The sequence below is a fragment of the Leptonotus elevatus genome, chromosome 17 (genome assembly GCF_054856555.1).
Source record: "Leptonotus elevatus isolate MCC_2025b chromosome 17, RoL_Lele_1.0, whole genome shotgun sequence".
In the NCBI taxonomy this organism is placed as follows: Eukaryota; Metazoa; Chordata; class Actinopteri; order Syngnathiformes; family Syngnathidae; genus Leptonotus; species Leptonotus elevatus.
Window position 1 is genome coordinate 6,286,060 of NC_141255.1, and position 20,770 is coordinate 6,306,829.

Consider the following 20,770-nt stretch of genomic DNA (forward strand, 5'->3'; position numbering starts at 1 on the left):
AGCCAACCCAGAGGCCCTGCAAAACGAGGAGGAACATCTTAAAAAGCAAGTCACAAACAAAAAAAGAGCAAAACTGCTAATCAGGGCGCACGTGACCAAGGCTGAATCGTTTCCAAAGGAGGCAAAGTTTGGGCCACTTTAGGAAAACGCTGCGTTTAGGGAAGAAAGTTCTGAAGTGGAAAAGAGGAGGCGGGGGTGGGGGGCTCTCTCATGGGGCCGTGGTCTGTTGGAGGCCCGCTCTCTAATCCACTAATCTGACACTTCCAGAGGGTAGGCACGCACGCATACACGCACACACACACACGCCGCACAATTTGAGTGCACACAGTCAGACACACAAGAGACCACATGCCAGCCTTCATCAAATAGACACACTGAGTTCACGTAATTGCACGTGTAAACAAACACTCACTCACAAATAACAAACACGCAGTGTTTGTGCATGTGCGCGCACACGCTCGTAAAGTAACTACAAGAGACCGGTCTGCAACAAATGGATCACAGGTGCCGCCAGTATTGGATGCGAGTCTTAAGTGGGCCCCATTAAGACCTAATTGTGCTAATTGAATCCATAGATTTTATTGAGCTACTTAACTTGCGGGCGAGATATTTTGTTGCCATGGTTTGAACACAAATTTTCCGTTTCCATTCATGGTCACAGAAATGAATTCAACTTCAATCGCAATTCAACCGCTGTTCTGTTCAGTCATCTAAGAAAGCCTACTAGCGTAATGCTAGCATATAATGTGAATCTCCATTGATGGGCTAACCAAGAAATTAGCATAGACGTTACGGTAATTAGAAACCCTCCCACAACTTTAGCATACTCACAGGCATACATTCTTTATCTTCTGGGAAGAATGACTCGATGCGTTTGTGTGTGTGTGTGTGTCCACTTCGCAAAGACAAGGAAGTAAAAGGTCACTTGACATTCAAAGAGTATGCAATGGCAAGAGCTGCATCTTAATGAAAGCCTGTTTTGTTTCACCGTGATTTCATACTTTCTTGAAAAAAACAAAATTAAAAAACGTTATTTCACATCTGTGTTGCTTCAAAACAAACAGTGAGCTGAATAATAATAATGATTAAAAAAAAAAAGAAGCGTACAGTGCAGCCGCTTGGCATCTCTGCTGCGGGCTGCCAGGCCAAACGCAGCCCCCACCCGAGCGCCCACCGCCGCCAACGTCGACATGTTTATGGATGAGATGTCTCGTGTCATACCACCGAGACAGGTCGCTACGGTGGTCGGTGGAATAACAACCGTGTTCCAGCAAATAATAAATAAATAAAAAGCGCACCATTTGCTAGAGCAAAAAAAAAAAAACCCATCTGGACTGCTGACATTTCTCACACCAGTGAGAGCATCTGGTCTTCACCTCTCCACGCGCCAGGTTTCGACTTGTGCGCGCGTGTCATCCTGTACAGTGTGTGAGTGCGCGTGCGTGTGCGCGCTCAGCAGCAGCATCACGTGCGCAATATCTTCAAGGTTTTTCTGCATATCAAATTTGGTGTCATTTTTAATAAGGATGTGCAATACCAGTTTTTTTTTCAGACCGATACCAGTGTAAGTACTCGACTCTTGAGTAGACCGATACCAAGTATAAATACAACTCGTACTTTTGGAAATTTCCAAACAAAAAACAATGACAGATCATTTAAAAACAGACACCTATACATCCCAGTATAGCATTTTTCCTTAAAATTGCATAACATTTATATTTTTATTAATTTGTTATTGCTAGTTCCTGATCATAAAACGCCCCCAAGAAGGCAACTGATACTGGTATTCACCACCGTCGCAAATACTGATAAATTAAAATAATAATAATAATAAATCAGCCTGATACCGATACCTGGTATCGGAACGGTAGCATCCCTCATTTTTTTACTTCAATTTGCAGTACTGCATTACACCACAACTCGGGTGGCGCTGTTTCAAAAACAATTGAAAGTCGCTCAAAACCATCAAAGAAGATGTACAATTTAACTAAGTCAAATTGAGCCATGAAACAGTTATTTTCCTATAATTTATCTATCCGAGCATTTTTTTAAATACGAAAATCGGACAAAATCTAAGTAAAAAAAGCTTTAGTAAAAAAAAACTGACAAATGCACAGGTGGAGTCAGTTCAGTTGAACAGCCTCTCGAAATGTCACACTTTCTCCTTTATTGTTGCCCATTTCCTGTCATTGTGGAAATCCGCTGGCTCCTTGACAATCACACCATGGTTTTATTGTTCAAGGAAAAAAAGTATGTTCTATGCGGACCCTCAACACCTTATACAGGGTTAAAAAAAAATGTTTTTTATAGATATACGGTGCTCAATCATTCTGTGTGCGGTGAGCACACAGATGCTAAAATGCTAAACTGCTCACACACTGTCGCTTTTAGTGCAAAAAGCTGACCACGATAGCACATTCTCGCTAGCACAAACCTGGCTTCTCCTGTGGGAGCAGTTTTCCATCAGCCGCATGGCCGGCCTGCGTTTACAGCACCCTCCATATGGTTTGCTTAATGATGCAGCACCTTATTTAGTTCACAGACGAGGCCCTCGAACAAAGGGTGCAAGGTCTGGAAGCCCATTCAGTCACTGGTGAGGAGGTGCACTTTATTTTCCCGGCAAGGGTTGATGGACAGCCCTGCTCGGCCATGTGTCAGAGCACATTTGCATCTCTCAGTGTCTCAAAAAAGATCCTGGCTTGTTTGGACTTACTTTGCTCTGACCTCGTTCTATATCTTGGGTGGCCCCCGGCCCCGATGGCGTGATCCGAAGAGAGCAACACGGGAAACACCCGGAGATGGATTTGCAGGAATGTGATGGCAGGTGTGTTGCAGTCAGACCGCATCGTGGGCGAAATGATGTGTGACGGACCGGAGTGCTCAGATGGAAAGTGCGCACTTACGCATGTATGGCGCTTATAAATTAGAGGCGGGCAAAGACGTTTAAGATGGTTCTTAACCTTGTTGGACCCCACCAGTTTCCTATGCGCATTCACCGAACCCTTCTTCATTGAAAAATTACATTGATTTTTTTTCAAATTCAAGACTGATCTCCGTCCAAAAGAAATATTTACCTTCTAATTATTGGCAATCTTCCCTGTTAAAAGACAACATTTTGGCTCGATGTAATGAAGCATCGCGGCCAAAAAGTAAATGAGGCGCGTTGATGCTCCATTTGCTTCGACCTAATGTATTTACACGCCCACTTTTCTCGGCACTGCACACTCAAGGTAATGGCGCTGTTCATTTTCACCGTACGTGAGCACATCTCTGTGCAGTGACCGAAATGGTGCCAATAACGAGCTCCTTGCCATTATTAGTCATCGCACACGTTAACCTTAGTCCCAACGCGTTGAGCACGGTGGTTACGCTCATCTGCTGCCATCTTGCTCAAACACAATCCTATCTCAAATGTCATGGTAAGTGAACCGTCTATTCCACTCCAGTCCTGTAGGGGGTGGTAGTGTAAAAATGACGCTTGCCCTCAATCATCCATTTTTGAAATCCTGCATCCACCCCAAATTTTTACCCAGATTAAAAATAACTAATAGCTAAAATAACCATATTGAGGATAAACTGTTTTTGAACCCAAGCTGTTGAGGATGGGAATGGCTCCTATGTGTAACAAACATGGATAAATAATGTATCTACTTTTGGGTAATTAAAACAGCTCCTCAAATGCATTTGCACAAATTAGACCCCGAGAGAATTCCCACTGTGTTTTAATTCAACACTTATTACATGCCGTGCCACTTAGCCAAGTCATCTTCAACTCCTGTTGACACAATTGTAGCAGAAAAGACTGTTTGTTTCCGTCGTCAATGTCGCAGAGAGAAAATTTTGAAACGTGCCAGCTGGCTATTTATGAGCGAGACGCGGCAAAAAAAAAATGCCCAGGGGTGATGATGGGAAAATGTGGGAGCATAGACGGAATGCAGGGGATAGGGATTATGATAATGTCGTGGTAACAGCTGTTCAGCTCTGTCCACCAGCTGTGTCCACTGTGGGAAGGGGAGCATGAGCCAGGACGGAATTCTTTATCTGTGAAGGGAATTGTTTGATAAACTGATTGGAACAAAATAGCACACTTAGTCTAGATACACGAGACAATAACAATATTCATGTGAGGAGGGTGTTAATGCGCTGAATCCTTTTTGTCGACGGGGGTGCGAGAGGTTATTACTTTAGCTAATGCTAAATGCTATCTTGGCTGACAGTTCAACAGCGCTAAACAAGACAATGCACTCATCTTTATCCAACCTTTTACCTTGTTCCGGTCCCGCATTGGAAACCAGTCCAGTGATCGCAATATTATAGAATGTCACGGGCCACTTGGTAGTTACGGCTTCCCTCAGAGGGCCGTTTTGACGGTGAAACAAAATCATCTCATCGTATTATTGCTTATCGACGCCTTCTTTCCTTTGATCCTTCCTCTGGTCTCCTGACAACTTTACGACTCTGGCGGGACTCTGAAGTGTCCGGTTAAGGTGAAAGGTTTGGGATTTTTAATAGGTTTTAGGTGAATTAAAGAGCACAAACTCACACACGCACGCAAAAAATTAAAATAAATCGCCTAAGTCATTTTCTCAGATTTTTTAGGAAACACCAAAAATTTAACCATTTGTATCATGAGGAGATGATTTAGGCTTTTTTTTTTTTATGACTTAGGCTATAATTTTAAGAGGGTGACGGTATATACAACAAATTAATGGATTACTAGTTTTGAAACCAAATCAAGGATAATACTTTGTTCAATTATTACTCACGTTACTGTAAAATGAGTAACAAATTTTTTTTGGAAAAATTTCGATAATATTTAGTACACATTACTATTTAAAATTCTGGTGCAGATTTTAACAAGGATGATGGAAGTTGATTTGGATTCACGGGCCACATAAAATGATGCAGTGGGCCGGATCCAGCCCCCCGGGCCTTGAGTTTGACACCAGTGTAACAGTCCATTTTCTGCTAGTTGCAATGTATTTTTTTTCTCCAAAATCCAATGAATTTGCTGCATGGACGTCACATTGTAACCTCTGCAATGACCTGGTGGTCTGACGTGAGCCGCATCTTTGACTGCATAGCAACTCAATGGCAGCATCTTTCCCTTGAAAAGCAACACTGATGACTCGGCGCTGGATTAAGTTGTGTTGGAAGACGTGTCCACCGTAAGCTGCTTGGATCAATAAACAGGTCGGAAGTGCCAGAAGGCTCAGCCCCTGCGCTCCATCGATCACCATCCCCATTAACGCCTTCGCACCTCCAACCTCCCGCTCTCGTTTACGCGTCGTCCCCGGCCGCCTCTCAACGCCGCTTCCAGCTCTTCCTTTGTCTCTTTGTTCCCCGGCTCCCGCGCCGTTTCTATCTCTTCCCCATCTCCCGCCATATCCCATATCTCCACCCCGCGTGCTTTCCTTGACGCTCCCGAAGGCCTCCGACTCGCGCCAGTAGATTATCTCCCATCTAAGCAGCTCGGTTGGCTCAGTCTTGTCGGTCCAATTAGTTGCTGGAGAGCATGGATGAGTCCGTCTCCACGGGTTCCTTGCACCCCCCCCCCCCAACCCCCACACAACGATATACGCATTTGCATGTCGGCTGTTTTCCTTTTTTGAGGCTGCACTTTTTTTCGAGCGTTGATGATATGCTTTTGGCCTCTCTAAAGATAGCCTGATGTGGAGGCACCCTACAATTATAGGCAATAAGGGTAGCATGCATGTGCACTAGTGTAAGGAGCTAGTTCTGATCATGGACAGCTCTATTGTCGTTGGATGCTACATGGGTGAGTGGGGATAAATATGATGGTAAGGCTAACAAACAGTGCCGCTGCTCTACTGTCCAGACCCGGTGAAGGTTTGTTGAGGCAAGCAGAGGCAGAGGTGCGTGTAATTGCCCGCCTCTCCTCTCCTCTCTGCCCAAGCCCTTTAATGAATGGTGGCAATCTCAAAGCGCCGTTAAAATGGTAACGAGCGTGCGCGGTCAGTGGCCGGCATGCGCCAGATTTACTGTATGGCGTCCCCAGCCGTTAGACCGGCCATTGAATGGAGGTAATTGGCAATATTTGGACGAATGGAGCGATTTATTTTTGGCGCGTTGGTGCTTTTACTCAAAGGAACGTTGGGAATTGGCAGTTGGAAGATCAGGAAATGAGCCGCACGAACCAGCAATGTGTCCAGTTTCTTTACTTATTCATTTATTATTCATATTATTATATATATTTTTTAAATACATTAATAAAATAATTAAATAAAATGTAATAGAAATTGTAGGGCTTGTTCTGTTTGTGCACACCTTGGGCACCTGTTGGCATACAAGCTCACATGGAGATGGTCGCAACCGAGTTGAGAAAGATGCAATCATATTAGTCATTCTTCATAGAGGATAAAGAATATATGCATTTTCGAGTATTGTTATATTATCTATCTGAATGTGTGGTAGTGAAAACTATGGTGAATCTATGGTGTTTTGCTCTGTTAGCATTAAGCTAGCAGGCGCCCGTATAGGGAAAAAATCATTTTGCTTTCTCTTTAGTTTGATAGTAAATTTCATCTGGGAGTGGCATGAAGGTGAGACTGAATGACCAGAAATCTTGACATCTTTTATTCTGACTGTAATGAGGTGTTTGTGTGCGGTCTGGTTTTTTTTTGGGTTTTTTTTCTTAAATGAATGACGGCATTCTTCCTCATAGAAACCAGCAGCAATTTACATCCTTTCATGCGTTTCCTTCCGTCTGTGTTCTGGTCAATGCACAATCGCGCGCAAGCGATGGCAAATGTCCCCGGGACAGGCGGCATATTGTCGTTGGCTGGCCGTGATCTCGACTCTCAATGGGCTCTCTTGTGCGTCCCGCTCGGAGCCACTCCGAGGTCTTGACCGTCCTGTCGACTCCCCCAACCCCCCCCCCCCCCCCCAAAAAAAAAGTCACTGGACTCATTCTCCCCCGTGGCGTACTAACAAAAAGCCACAGTGGAGGATGTTGCGGTCACTCAATCACAATCGAGAACTTGATTATCTCTGTCAAAAGATGGTGAGTTTTCCTTCACAGAAATGGATTCAGTACTTCAGCCCAGTCTTACTAAATCAGCCACAAAGCCTTACGACGCAATTTTAAAACACATTTCAATAAACAGGGACCTCCTGTACATTTGATGCACAAAAGGCATGGGACACAATCAGCCTGCACCGTAGCCTTCCACATCAACACATTCTGTCACTCAAACCTCTGGGCGCTTTGTGCTATGTGACCCTGTGCCACTCTTTACTACATGACAGTGCAAATCCCATCGCTGTCAAAAACAGGAGAGCTTTGAAGGAACAGTCTGACCGGGTCAACTCACAACGGGAGTCGAGTTGTGCTGTGGACCTCCATGTCTTATTCATGAAAATACAAAGTTGTTACAAGATGATTGAAATGTAACTCCCTATTTTAAAATATGTATGTAGAATAGAACTGAGAATGGAGTATTCTACCAATGACTCCATCAGTTAATCGAGTAATCAAATAAAACTTTATTCTGCATTATTGGCTGACAGAACTTTCTGAGTCCTGCATTGCCCTACTGTCGTATGGTGTTCCACAGGGTTCTATTTTGGGGCCTCTGCTGTTTTAACTTATATTTGCTGCCACAGTCTTAAGAAAACATGGGATTTCCTGTCACTGCTATGACACTTCCTTTCTTATAAATTGATGATTTATTATTTATTTACTTATTTCCTTACCTGCTTATGATATTTATTAATGTATTTTATTTTGTTTTACCAGTCTTTATTGCATGACTGATTTTTCCTCCACGTACAGAACTTTGTATGCAGCAAAGGATTGTTCCACCGTAGTAACTGACTTTGTGTATGCCTTTAAAAGGCCGGAACTGGCGAGTGACGTGGGTGTCAGAGAATGATCATGTAAAGTTGACGCGTTGAGTGAATTAGAGTGATTCGATGAAATGTTTCAGCCCTCGTTACGCATTGTGTATTTTCTCACTGTTCGTCAATGTATAAATGTTGACAATAAACGGTATTTAAAAAGAACGTGTTCAGCAAAACATGATATCGTGGACATCATTTGTCACATTACTGAGAGCTGTTAGAATGCAAATGACACTGAAACGGTACGGGTGTGCCCAATAATCTGGATCGGGTCCCCAGAGATGAACGGGAGTTCACTATATATTAAAACATTGAAAGTATATGGCTGTGCTCTTCATGTGACACTCTATGACACCTGAAATAATGGCCTGCAATAATGGGCATACCCATGTCTCCCATTCCCATTATTACCGACCATTAGCCTTGACAGCTTTGACCCATCCCCAATAATGTGAATTGCGCTTTTGACCTGATTCTTACCAAGGTTTCATATGAAAAAAAAAAACGGCTTGTTAAACTGATGGCTGAGCCAACACAGAAGGAGAAGCTTTCAAGAGAGGTTTGAAATGCAAATGCCGGCCAACTAAAGTTCTGTGTTTCCTCTCCTCTTGCAGGTCATTCTCATTCTGACCAAGTACTACCACGCCGACTCCACCAAGGTGCTGGAGAGCTCTCTGTGGAGGTAGGCCAAAACATTTACCTCCTTCCCATCTGTCATGTGATGACTTTATGTTATGCCCGCCGACTGTGGATCTTGTAAACGGCCGACAGGGCCCATATAGTGCTGAAAAACACCCCGATGGGGTTTGTTCGGAGGTGAGGCGAAGCACCGGGAGGTCAGCGATGGCATCTGTTTGGGTAGATAATGTATCAGCGTGGAAAGGGGGTCGAGTCAGGCTGCCAAATCCACTTTTCTTGCTTTTGAGCCCCCCCCCCCCCCCAAAAAAAAAAAGCATCCCACCACTTCACAGTGAGAATCTTGTGCGTACATTCTCATAGAATATTAATTATCCCTTCCATCTAATCCCTTGCAGATGCGCCGATGCTGAGCCTCACCTTGCAGGTACATTAGAGGAGACTTAATTCTCCTCCATTTCATAAGAGAAAACCGACCAGGCATGGTTCATAACTGACACTGGCTAAAATTACCTTCTTTTTTCTTATTCTTATTCTTATTATTTTTACTTTCCCGTAGAGCAAATGTGTTGGATGAAGCGACTTAATTTATGCCATTCCCCCTTTTGGAGAGCTTTGAAGATGTGGCCTCCCATTTGCTACAATTCTCCCTGGAAGTCATGTACGAATGATGTGCATATTTTCATATTTTCCTCTTTCAAGTAGTGACAGTATGGATGGATGGATGATAGATAGATAGATAGATATTTGATTTGATGCACTGTGAAAAGATAGAAGTGGAGGAAGAAGAGGGTGCATGGATGTGGCTCTAGGATGTTAGAAAGCTCCAAATGCTCAGTTTGGCAGAAAGTAAGGGGATGCAAAAGGGGGGGGGGGGATTGAGAGAAAGTGGCACACTTTTTCATGCTGCTGACCCCCCAGGGGCATCTATGTCTCTCTCTCTTTCTCTCTCTCTCTCTCTCTCTCTCTCTCTCTCGCTCTCTCTCTCTCTCTCTCTCTCTCATGCACGCGCACACACTGGCTACAGTAGTGCGATTTCAGTGTTGCCTGAGGCAGAAGGTTGAAAGCAACTCAGAGCTCAGTCTTCATAAAACATGAAACGCACATACTGTACATAGCCGCTATTCAAAATGTCCTGCCGGACACCCACATGCATGCACACACGCGCGCAGAATCCATAGGCCACAGGGCGCCACATTCGCTACACTGTTTTTCTTTACTTTTCTTTGAATGCATTTTTTTACTGTCGATGTCATTGTGACTACGAGATGCAGCACCCGTTCTTCGAGGGAAAAAAATAAATAAAGCACAAGGGTAGTCGACATGAAAGCCAAAAGTCCATTTTACGTTCAGTTTGTGTTTACGGCCCTTGCCCTGCCACAAATAGGGAAAAAGCGCCGCATTGGTTTATAATTGCCTTTTCATTTGTTGAATTTAACCTTCATTTATCCAGGTAAGGCAATTGACAACAATGAACCGGTGCTCACTAGACTCGTTTTTATTGTAAATGACCAGGATGCACCATGTATGTACTTGTTACACACACTAAGAGCACTGATGCGTGTGTTGGATCGGGGGAGTGGGTTCAAGGCTGGGCCAAAGCTGAAGGTGTCACTGCTTAATGTTCAAGAGCTGGTGTTTGGGAGGTGGAAAATTCACAACTTGTCTGTCAATGCACTGGAGTGTTTGTACAAGACACATTCAATGGGAAATAAAGGTCAACTACACATGTGTATATATATATATATATATATGAAATATGGCCACACATCATTGGCAAGGTAATAAAGTAGCAAAGTGATGTGCGACAGTCACCGAGCTTCAATGTTACAGTCAATATAAAAGAATATCTTGTGGTTTTATACGGGAGATATTATCATAATTCATCCCGTTATTACATCCCATAACAGCACTCAACCTTTTCCTGTTAACTCGGCACTTCATCTCCTTGTAGCTGCTGCATCACTCTTGTCTCATTTCCTGGCAACAGCTTGAAATAAAACACAAGCCCCCCCCCCCCCCACCTCCCCCCTTGACTAAACTGACATAAAACATGACTCATAATAAGCGACACATTGCATGTGAAATATCATCTTCTTCAAATTGATCCATCAGCGTTTGCTTTTCCGCCAATGGACCTTAATACAGCACACATCAAGCTTAATGCAAGCCCCGAATCATCTCTCACCTCGGCAACAAGAAGCTTTTAATGAAAAGAAAGAAAAAAAAAGACAGCCAATGAGGGTCTCGTTGCATTATACTACCACGGCCGTTTTGGGACACTTGGCTCCAATTTGCGTCCCCTTTAGGCTGCCGAAAAAGAAACATCAGCGAGGATTTGTGGTAATCCTCTTTGCCTGATGCTTTCAGATAGAAGCTTCACGCCCCCGACTGTGCAAAGCCACACTGGCTTTTAGCATAGTCCATAATCTCAAATTGTCCAAAATATCTTGAAAGATGGAAAATGACGATTGTGGGGCAACCAGCTCAAGCCCTTGATTCAATTAAGAGGTGTGACTCATTAAATAGAAGCAAAAACTAACACTGTGAATTCATGACATAGCTAGTTTGCGACATGGAGTCCAAACAGCACACTTTATTTTTACTAATACAAATTTTTGCCTCCTATTTTTGCTTTCAATTCAATGGACATTGAGCTGGTCCTTCTGGTGTGTGCAGTAACACAGTTTGGTCACCTGGGGCAAGCATGACACACACACACACACACACACACCAAGAAGAGCTTCACAAACAACTGTTTGTTAGCATTAAGCTAAACAGACTGTCGTTTGCGATTGTTTTGATGGACAAGGTCTAATTCTCTTGCATAAAAATAACAATAAGGGGTAATGAAATAAGGAATATTGCCACTGTGGGAAGAAAGTCCAAATATGGTCAATATTTTTTTTTCACAAGTTATAAACTATTGGTCTGGTCAAGGACACGACGACACATGACTTGGGGCATCGAACAGCCGACCTTCTGGTTACTGAACGACCGTCTCTACACCCTGAGCCACGGCCGTCAGACCGATAAGGGTGCTTAGTCAGCTCATCGTTTTATTTATTGCCTTGCTCACGGCTCTAAGACCTTTGAAAAAGAATTTTTAAAAAGTTGTAACGACAGTCATTTGGCAATTTTTATTCGATTTTAAAAGAAAAATAGTGGCAAGAGTAAGCCCATTTCGCTTTCTAACTTAATCATGGTTGAATTTTTCAATGTATAAATGGCCATTACTCTTCCATGTGCATCTGTTGCCTCCCGTGGGAATCGTCAACATCTTCCTCACACGGGTCTGACACTCGCAGGTGGTCGCCGGCAGTTAATTAGCTCATTTGCATACACTCAGCAGAGCCAGGAGGCAGGTTAATGACGGTGCGACCGTGTCGGCCACACGGCGAGACTGGAGGTCATTTGGGAACCGACTGGCATGTCGGCTTCAATGGAGGATGTTGCGTTAACGCCGTAGTGTCATAGGTTCCATGTGGATTCGGTCGGAATCATTTTCACACGTGCTGTAGCAAACGGAGGCATCATTCTTTTTTTTTTTGCATTATTTTCCCCATTACAAATGAATAAATGTTAACCGCGCAGATTGGATGAATAAATATGTGCTTGTCCCTGACAGAGGACACATACACACATACACACTGCTCACTAGGCCCAAATAAAGCTGCAAAGCTAATTAGTTTATGGGCTTATTGATCAGCAGCGATCATGATTGCATCTGCGGGTGACCCGGTCGAGCCTAATTTGCATTTCCATTTGCACCAATGTCCAAAGTATATTCCTGCGGAAGGCAAAGTTGTGTGATATTTTTGAAATACACGATATGTGATTCTTTGTTTTATGTTTAGTTTGATAGTAAATTTCAACAGGAGGTGGCATTAAACATCTTGAAGCCTCACTTTTGAAAAATTCCTGCCAAACACATTCACCATGCCCATCAATAAAGAAGAGGGACCATTTGAGGACCTTCAAATGTAATATCAGCACAATGATTGAGTGTCCCTTTTATACCGCACAGATTCAATTCAAATTTTCAGAAAAATAGGAATGAAATGATTGCGCTCAACCATTTTGTCAGTCAGACAAGCAGCAGTCAGTGTTTCCTGATGAGTCTTCAAATTGCTTTTCGGTGCGAGACTCCCTGCGGATACGTTCTGTTGAAGGCTCACCTTTGACCCACAGACACGTGTGGGCGTAAGGGGTAGCTGACAGGTGCTGCTTTTTGCAGTGCACAGGTCAAATTGCTGCGATGGATTGGCACGCAAACTAGCGTTCTGGAAATTAGCTTGTGCCCAGTTGTGTTGCACAAATGGCGGGGAAAACTGCTTAAACCAAAAATTAAGATTGCATTGGCAATAAAAGGTTTGTAGTAGCTATGGTGACTCTATATTGAATTGTGACAGTAAATAACTTTGGCAATTATGCTATTAGATTACCTTTAAGTGAAATTTAGAAGTTAGTCTTAGCAAGTCTTAAATTATTGTGACAAAAATCAAGCAAGTTGAGCCGAGTCTTTCTTAGCCACAATACATATTCACGCATTAGCCACTTTGCACTTAGTTTCGCTACTTGAGTCAGCTATCTCTAATAGCTAATTCGATAAAACGACTAAATTAATCAATGTACGAACCAAATTTTCAAACCATAGTCTGAAAGCTGAGTTTCCTGAATCCCAAGTAAAAGTCAAATCAAGTCATTAAGTCAGGTCATTTCGTTAAGTCCTATATTAGACCTCAAGTGAAGTCATGTGACTCGAGCCGAGCCACCCGGCATTTCCCTTTAGCAACTTGCTAATCTGTCCTTCATGCATCCATGCTGATGGTGGGGGCTTCTACAGCCCTGATAATGAACAGCTTTTCGAATTGCCGGCCAAGTTCGGTTGCTCCTTTTTATCTCCTCGCGAGCGACTTCGCGCACGCCAACGCCAGAGTCCAAATTCACACGTTCAAAGCGTACACAAACACGCCAAATGTTTGGTGCGAAGTGGAAGATGAACGTGCGCCGATCAGTCACTCGCTTGGTTTATGTCTCTGGCGGGACGCGGCGAGGACAGATTGACTGTCGCGCGGCGCCTGTGAGGGTATTTCTTCAAGTGCAAAGAGCTGTCGTGAGGCCAATCCGTCACTGGAACGAGCGTAAAGTGGCACCAACACATTTTTTATTTTTATTTTTTGCCTGAGCAATTACCTTAGCCGCTGTGAGTCAAAAGCTCTCCTCAGCTGCTAATTCGTCACTTCCTCAATGAGAAATATGAGGATCGTTATCATGTAAGATGGACTAATGCTGACACAAATGCTTTTAGGAATCGGGATCAGTGAACAATAGCCCGAGGAGCAAAGGATTTGACTATTGGATCTGGCTTGTCAGGGGAGGATGATGCCCTCGCATGTGGGCAAGGAGCACCACAGCCCATGATGCCCTTTTGTAGCATCAGATTCCGCCCAGAAAAATATTCTTCAACGTGGGGATATGACGAATGACATGTGGCCCGCCAGGCCTGTAAAGCCCTGGGGGAAACCCTGATTTTGGATTTAAGGCATTTCAAGTCATTCCAAAGGGGGGAGTCAAGTAAGTCAAGGTACCACTGTGCAACCTTATCAACCGTCAGGCTTGATTCCTACTGACAGAACCCGACTTGTCGTTTTTGGCCGTCATCTGCTGGCTCTCGCATGAGCGACCTCGACGTTCTGTATGAGGACATTACACTCTGAATCAGCGCCTGTCGTCTCCCTAAAGTGCATCCATATTTCTCGCTCTTTCTCAAATGAAAGAGAAAAAGCAGCGGTTCGGCCCTCGGCGTCTCACCGCACAACAACTTTTCCTTTCCGTTTTTTATGCCGTTTTGATTTCAGCTGCTCGCTCTTTTTATCCTCAGGCTTTTTATTCTCATCGTTTTAGCGCTCTTGAAGAGACATTCCCGAATGAAATAATGACACAAAAATGGAAGCCTAATGGCAATCGCAGCGGTGCATTGGTACCTCACTCGCACACATTATTTTTGCATTTCAAGCACTATCAAAGGAAATCCCCACACTGGATTTAAATAAAGTGGAGCTGCTTTCTTGGAAATAGCGCCTTGTTGTTTGTGGTTCAATAAAATGAAACAGCTGATGTGACATTACCCGATTACAATTTTTGTTGTAGCAGCACGTAGGTGTCATGGCCGTGTGTAAAATCCAAGTACACCAAACCACAGGAATACTTGGAAATAAATTTTAATCACTCTGTGACAAGCCCAGTGGGTGAGTAGCTACGCAATTAACTTGAAAGTCCAGACAATAATCTTCTGAAGATTTATTGACAGAAAGAATGAGTACACAGCTGTGAATCATTTTCTGCTGGATGTGGAAGAAGGTATAATCTGTCCAAAATGGTTCCTAATCTTATACTGCCTTGGTTGCATCCCCAGCCAGGTCAGTGACAAAGCGACCCAGCTCAAGTCACCTATAGGCCTAATTTAACAGAACCCACACTGGTCAGGACAGAAGAGTGAAAAAAGGTTTCCTGGGAGAACGATAAGTTTAGGGACAGAAGACAGATTGCGGGGTCTTAAGTAGGTGGGAGTGACTGACTGGCTGTGACCGTCGTTAGGTGTGCAAGGATCAGTGGGAATCATTATTTTTTGTTATAGGATGACTCTTAATCGGTGTTATTAGAGGCATCAGCAATCCTAAATTACTCACTGAATCCACCTTCCTTTGTAATCTTCATGTGAGCAGCATCTTTTTACGATGCTTTTCTTTCTGCCACACATTTACCTGATTATTATGTATCATAGACTGAAATGACTTTGTTGATGCTTCGTAATGGGCTAAAATTGCCGACCAGCGAGAGACTAAAAGCCATCATTGATCTCTGAGGCGAATAGAGCTCATCTATTGGGAGTGTAATGCGTCGGTGCAGGCATGGCGTGACGTCCGCAAGCGTCGTATTGAGTCGTCGTTGACGTCTCGCCGTGCAAAGGAGTCAAATCATCTCCTCCTTAACCAGGCTTCATGTGCGAGCTCATCATGTTCTTTCCTCAAGGCCTCTCCTTCCCGGCACGGCTCTATTTAACAACGCCGCATCCCCTCGCCCTGCGGCCTTCGGATTGCTGCGCAAAATAGAAATACGCACACATTCTCCTATTGATACCTCCGTTTTAAAGTAATCCACGGTAATCCTCATTTGTCGCTGGCAGACGGGGACACTCGCCAACATTGTATCAGCTGATGAACAAAGAGCTTGTCGGCCTTTTTACAACGGTTTTGAACAATGAGATCGATTTTATGTTTGAACTTGTAGCTCTTTAAGCCAGATGTTTGCTCACGTTGCAGGTCCACCGACTACGGCACCACTTACACAAAACTCAACCTGATGCCGGGGACCACCGTTGTGGTGAGCAGCTTCTACATCTGCCCGACCAACAAGAAGAAGGTAGGAGTCATCATAGGTACTGAGTTACGAAACCTAATCGGGATAATATATTTATTTTTGTCCTTATTTACAATTGTGAACGATTGTTGATGTGATTGGTCCAATGTATTTACCTTCCTGTCCAAGGACAAATAAATCATGTGGGAGGCTGGGGTACGAGATGCAATATGCCGTCGACGGCTAATCGATGAAAGGCTGTCACTTGTGTGTGTGTGTGTGTGCGTGCGTGCGTGTGTGCGTGTGTGTGTGTGTGTGTGTGTGTGTGTGTGTGTGTGTGTGTGTGTGTGTGTGTGTGTGTGTGTGTGTCACACGAAATGGCGTTCAGAGGTGAAAGAGGACGAAGTCAAGGGCGCCCAACAAGACTCGCATTGCATTGTTCTCATATGACATTTATCTATCCGTCCATTACTTAATGCGGCAGCTTCAGGTCAATGCTGGAATTATCATTCAAAGTGCGGATTATGACATATTATCTTTGACCTCGCGTTCACCCCTAACTTGTATTATTGTTTTCCTCCTGTGTCACGCTGGAGGCCCACTGGGGCATATATAGATCGGCTTGACCCGCAACTGTCATGTGGATCAATAGACAACTTGTGATGGCTCACCCTGGAGGGGAGACTTAACTCGCATGTAATTGCTGCCCAATGCATTGACTAAGAAGAAGAGCTCTTTGTTAATCTGTCGAATTGTATGCTTGATGTATTTCAAACCAGGACGGTAGCGGCAGTGGTGGCTAACTATTCCAGTGTCTGAATTTACAGTCTGGACCGGATCCATATATAAATGAGCTCATGGTAGCTGTGTGCCTTTACAACATGTTAGATTCTTTCATCAGCCCGACTGGAGATAAAAGTGACAGCGGTTGCTATCTTATATTTGGATTCACCAGTGGGCTTGACGTGATGAATATCTTGACTTTGCCGAGCGCATTTGTCAAGGTTGAAAAGCGGCCCGTGCTCAAGCGTGAGCGCAGGAAGCGTACGTGAGCAAGTCTGAGTGTCAGACTGAATGAAGAGACATGCTTTCTTCTCGCCCCTTCCTCGCCAGATGTAAATGAGGGATGAAAATTGATTGAACACAAGCGATTAGCATGTGCGTTGTGTGCGCGCGTGTGACCAAATTGAACGATCGTATTGACGAATGGCGAGACGGGAAAGACCGGCTGATGACTTCCTCTGGAGGCAAGAGTGTCGCGTTAAAAGGCGTTTGGATGTGCAGCTCATTTGCATACCTGCACCTCATTTGCATACCTGCACCTCATTTACATACTTGCATAAGTACATTGTTTTGTAGTGGGACTGCACATGACAATGACCACTGTAATTATTTGGTACCAAAGTTTGTGCTACATGTGAATTGGGCATTACATGGATCACGTTAAATACAAATAACAGTGGATTGCAAATTGAGCCTTGAGGTACACCAGCTCCTGTGATGAATGATTAATAGCAAGAGATAAATATTTAAAAATGACATTTAAAAACTACCTAACTTAAAACTACTAAAGATAGTTTCTCTTCTTTGAAAAATTGTACAATTTATATATAAATACTACAAAATAAATATAAATACCGTATTTTCCAGACTATAAATTGCACCTTTTTTCATAGATTGGTTGTTCCTGCGACTTAAACTCCGGAGCGACTTATACATGAAAAAAATATACCTGGGGTATATAATTTCACAGACAGCCACAAGAGGGCACTCTAGACATAAACTATAATATACTATATATACTTAATATGACTTTTATACTCCAGAGCGAATTATGTAGTTTTTTTTCTACCTAATTATGCAGCATTGGCCGGAGCGACTTAAAATATATAAAATAAAATATAAATACTTAAATTTCTTGTTCAAATCAAATTTTCCTCTCAATTTGTTTATATTAATTTACTCCTTCTTTCATGAATTTTCCTCCTTTTTTTTTAAACTCCAGTTCTTGCAGTGTAAAACGGAACACAAAGTGTCCCACATGAACAGAATGTCTACTCACAGCTCGCCTGTGCCATCAGTCTAGTTTTCACTCCAGCCGGCCTCTCTTAATGCGGTGGCGGGAAATAGTGTGCGAGTGTGACGGGAAGAGCGCCAGTGATAAAAAGACCAAATCTACAACTGTAAAATTGATCTTTTTCTTCTGGTTTGCTCATGTGTATGTGCATGTCTGTATGTGTGTGTGTCTGCATATAAATTGATACATTTGCCTGGCTACCAAAAGACATTGAATTAGACATTGCCCGTGCGCGACATAAATTCGGGCCAACCAGAGGTGGTCTTCAAGCACAACATGTGGGATTCCAAGTGGAAAGAAAGCAGAGTATGTTCACTCTTAAAGTGAAGGTTATTTTTATTTTAAGCTATATATAGAGTGTGTGTATATGTGTGTTTGTGTTTGCTTTTAAATGGGATGTTAGGAGCCGTAGCCTCCCTTTAGCTGGCAGAGGCTTTTGAGGTCCCGGACTTGCATTACACGCGCACACACATGCACACTTGCGATTGAGCAATGTGGTTGCCGTGGTAACAGACGTGCCGGTCCGAGCTGCGTCCATGCTAATTTCCTCGGGTGTCGCCATTGTTTCTGAGTATTTTGGAAGTCTCTCATTGGCTCGATTGAGGAATGTATGAGATTACATGGTTTAATAATTAAGATATAATTTTTGTCCATGTGTATGGAGGACCAAAACTGCCAAAAAAAAAAAAAAGACTAAAAGTGAAAATAAAAACAGGTACAAAAAATGTGAAAATTTAATCCAAAAATAGAAATATAACTGGAAATAAAAACAACAATAAAAAAATATATACATTAATAAATACATTTGTATCTAATTTTTGACTTGCTACTTGAGTTGCTCGACAAGTCGAGGTGACAGTGGACAAGATAGTCGTCCATTGCTGGAGCTGATCTCCATTCAAGTCAGCGAGACTTCCTTGTTCGCCGAGCCGCTCACTCGACAAATGAAAGTCAGTTTGCAACGGCGGAGTCCAACCCAAGACACGCTTACGACCGCCCCTTCATTTGAACAACATTTCGTCCTGGCAATATGGACCAAAACGCCCCAAATTAAAAATAAATAAATTACTAAATAAAAAAAATAATGATTAAATATGAAAATAAAAACGGTTATAAAAAAATAGAATTTAAAAATTAAATATGAATGTGTGTGCGTGTATATATATATATATATCAGTATAGAAGTTTATTTCCATTTATTTATTTTTCATTTATTCATTTATTTTTTATTTAGTTTTCGAATAATATTTTTTGTATCTGTTTTTTTTTTTACATTTAATCATGTATTTCTTTATTTAGTCATTTATTTATTTATTTTAATTTTGGCAGTTTTGGTCCTCCATACATGTGGGGTTGCCATCCTTACATCTATGACTTTGACTGTGTGGCTTTTTAAGGGGAGGTCAACCCCCAAAAAATTCTTGACAATTTTATGTTCTATGCACCCCCACTAGTCCAAATAATGTGTTCTGGTTAATATTGCGTTAGTGGAATATGAGTTAAGTAGCAAAATCCATCAGTTTTTATCAATATTAGAATCTAGAAGGCGGCCATTTTGCCACTTGCTCTTGAGTGAAAATGGCATCACAGCTGCTCAGGTCTCAGGTAACAACCAATTACAGGTCAGCTTCAGAAAACAGGTGAGCTGTGATTGGTTGTTGCCTGAGTCCCGAGCAACTGTGATGTCATCTTCAGTCGACAGCAAAATAGCCGCTGGCCCCTGAGATGGATAAAAACGGCTTGATTTTGCCTCATAACTCATATTCCAAAAATCTGAATGTCATGTTTAGACTAGTGAGGTCACATATAACATATTATTGTCATGAAATGTTTAAGTTTGACTTCCAATTTAAAGATGAGGCGGCTCCATTCTGCATGTTGAGTGGCTTGGGATGGATTTTGCCCGCGGGGCTTGACTTTGACACCGATGCTAAAATTGGACAGATGTCTTGAAAATGCCTTTCTCTTTGAGTCCAACCGAGGCCATCGCACTAGCCAGCTTTTCATCCTCGCGGCTTTTGACAATACCCCCCCCCCCCCCCCCATGTCCTCTGTCGTGTTCCCACTTGACCACCTTGGCACACAAACATGCCGCAGGCACACCGACATCATTCAGACGCACTCCACTCCTGACGGCAAACTGTCAGTGCCGTCGTGCCCGTCGAGTGGTCTTGTCATCCTCGGCCTTTTGAAGAGCACACCGCGGTGACGGGTAAGGGGAGGAGACAGGAGACAGGCGATGAAGAGGAGACGGAGGAGAGTTGTGTCTATGCGCTGGTAGAGGACAAATGAAGAAGAGACATTGTTGCATTAGTGGAAATTATCAGTGGTGGTTTGTTCTATTATATTATGTTATATATTATATGTTTTTCATACTGCTAACATAAAAGTAGAATTTGTTTTAATTAATAGAAATCTGGTTGCATCTTTTAGTCAATCATACAGTAATTTCAAAATAATTCATCAAATTGAGTTAAAATTTAAAAGATGTACTATACTGTAAAAAAAATATTAAAAAAATAAAAAGAGTGATATTGATTTGTGTTGAGGTCATTTTTCTGCCCCTTGATGGCATAATTGCATTTGTAAGACATAGGTGACAGCTCAGTACATTTTTCTTTTTATATCAAGAGCTATCTAATCTTTAACATGGAGTAAATTGTCAAATACAACTTGACCCCAGTCTCCACAAATATATGTATTGTCATTAAATGTATTACTTCAAATATTTGTTCTATGAATTTGTTATAATAGTCTATTCATTTAATTTCGTACGATTTTGGTCCAATCAGATTTCAGCCTTCATGTTGTCATGTCAATCTTTTCGGCTTA

At 42.7% G+C, this 20,770-nt stretch overlaps 1 protein-coding gene across 6 annotated transcripts in view; it reads left to right on the plus strand.

Moving 5' to 3' along the window:
• The window catches only part of sorcs2 (sortilin-related VPS10 domain containing receptor 2), a 76,362-nt gene that overhangs the window by 29,285 nt on the left and 26,307 nt on the right, over window positions 1-20,770 (plus strand). For all 6 annotated transcript variants that reach the window (XM_086058928.1, XM_086058922.1, XM_086058923.1 and 3 more), the window contains 2 exons: window positions 8,478-8,545; window positions 15,825-15,924. In XM_086058928.1, coding sequence (XP_085915054.1) covers window positions 15,865-15,924 — 60 coding nt within the window. In that variant the 5' untranslated portion in view covers window positions 8,478-8,545; window positions 15,825-15,864. The remainder of the gene's footprint in view (window positions 1-8,477; window positions 8,546-15,824; window positions 15,925-20,770) is intronic.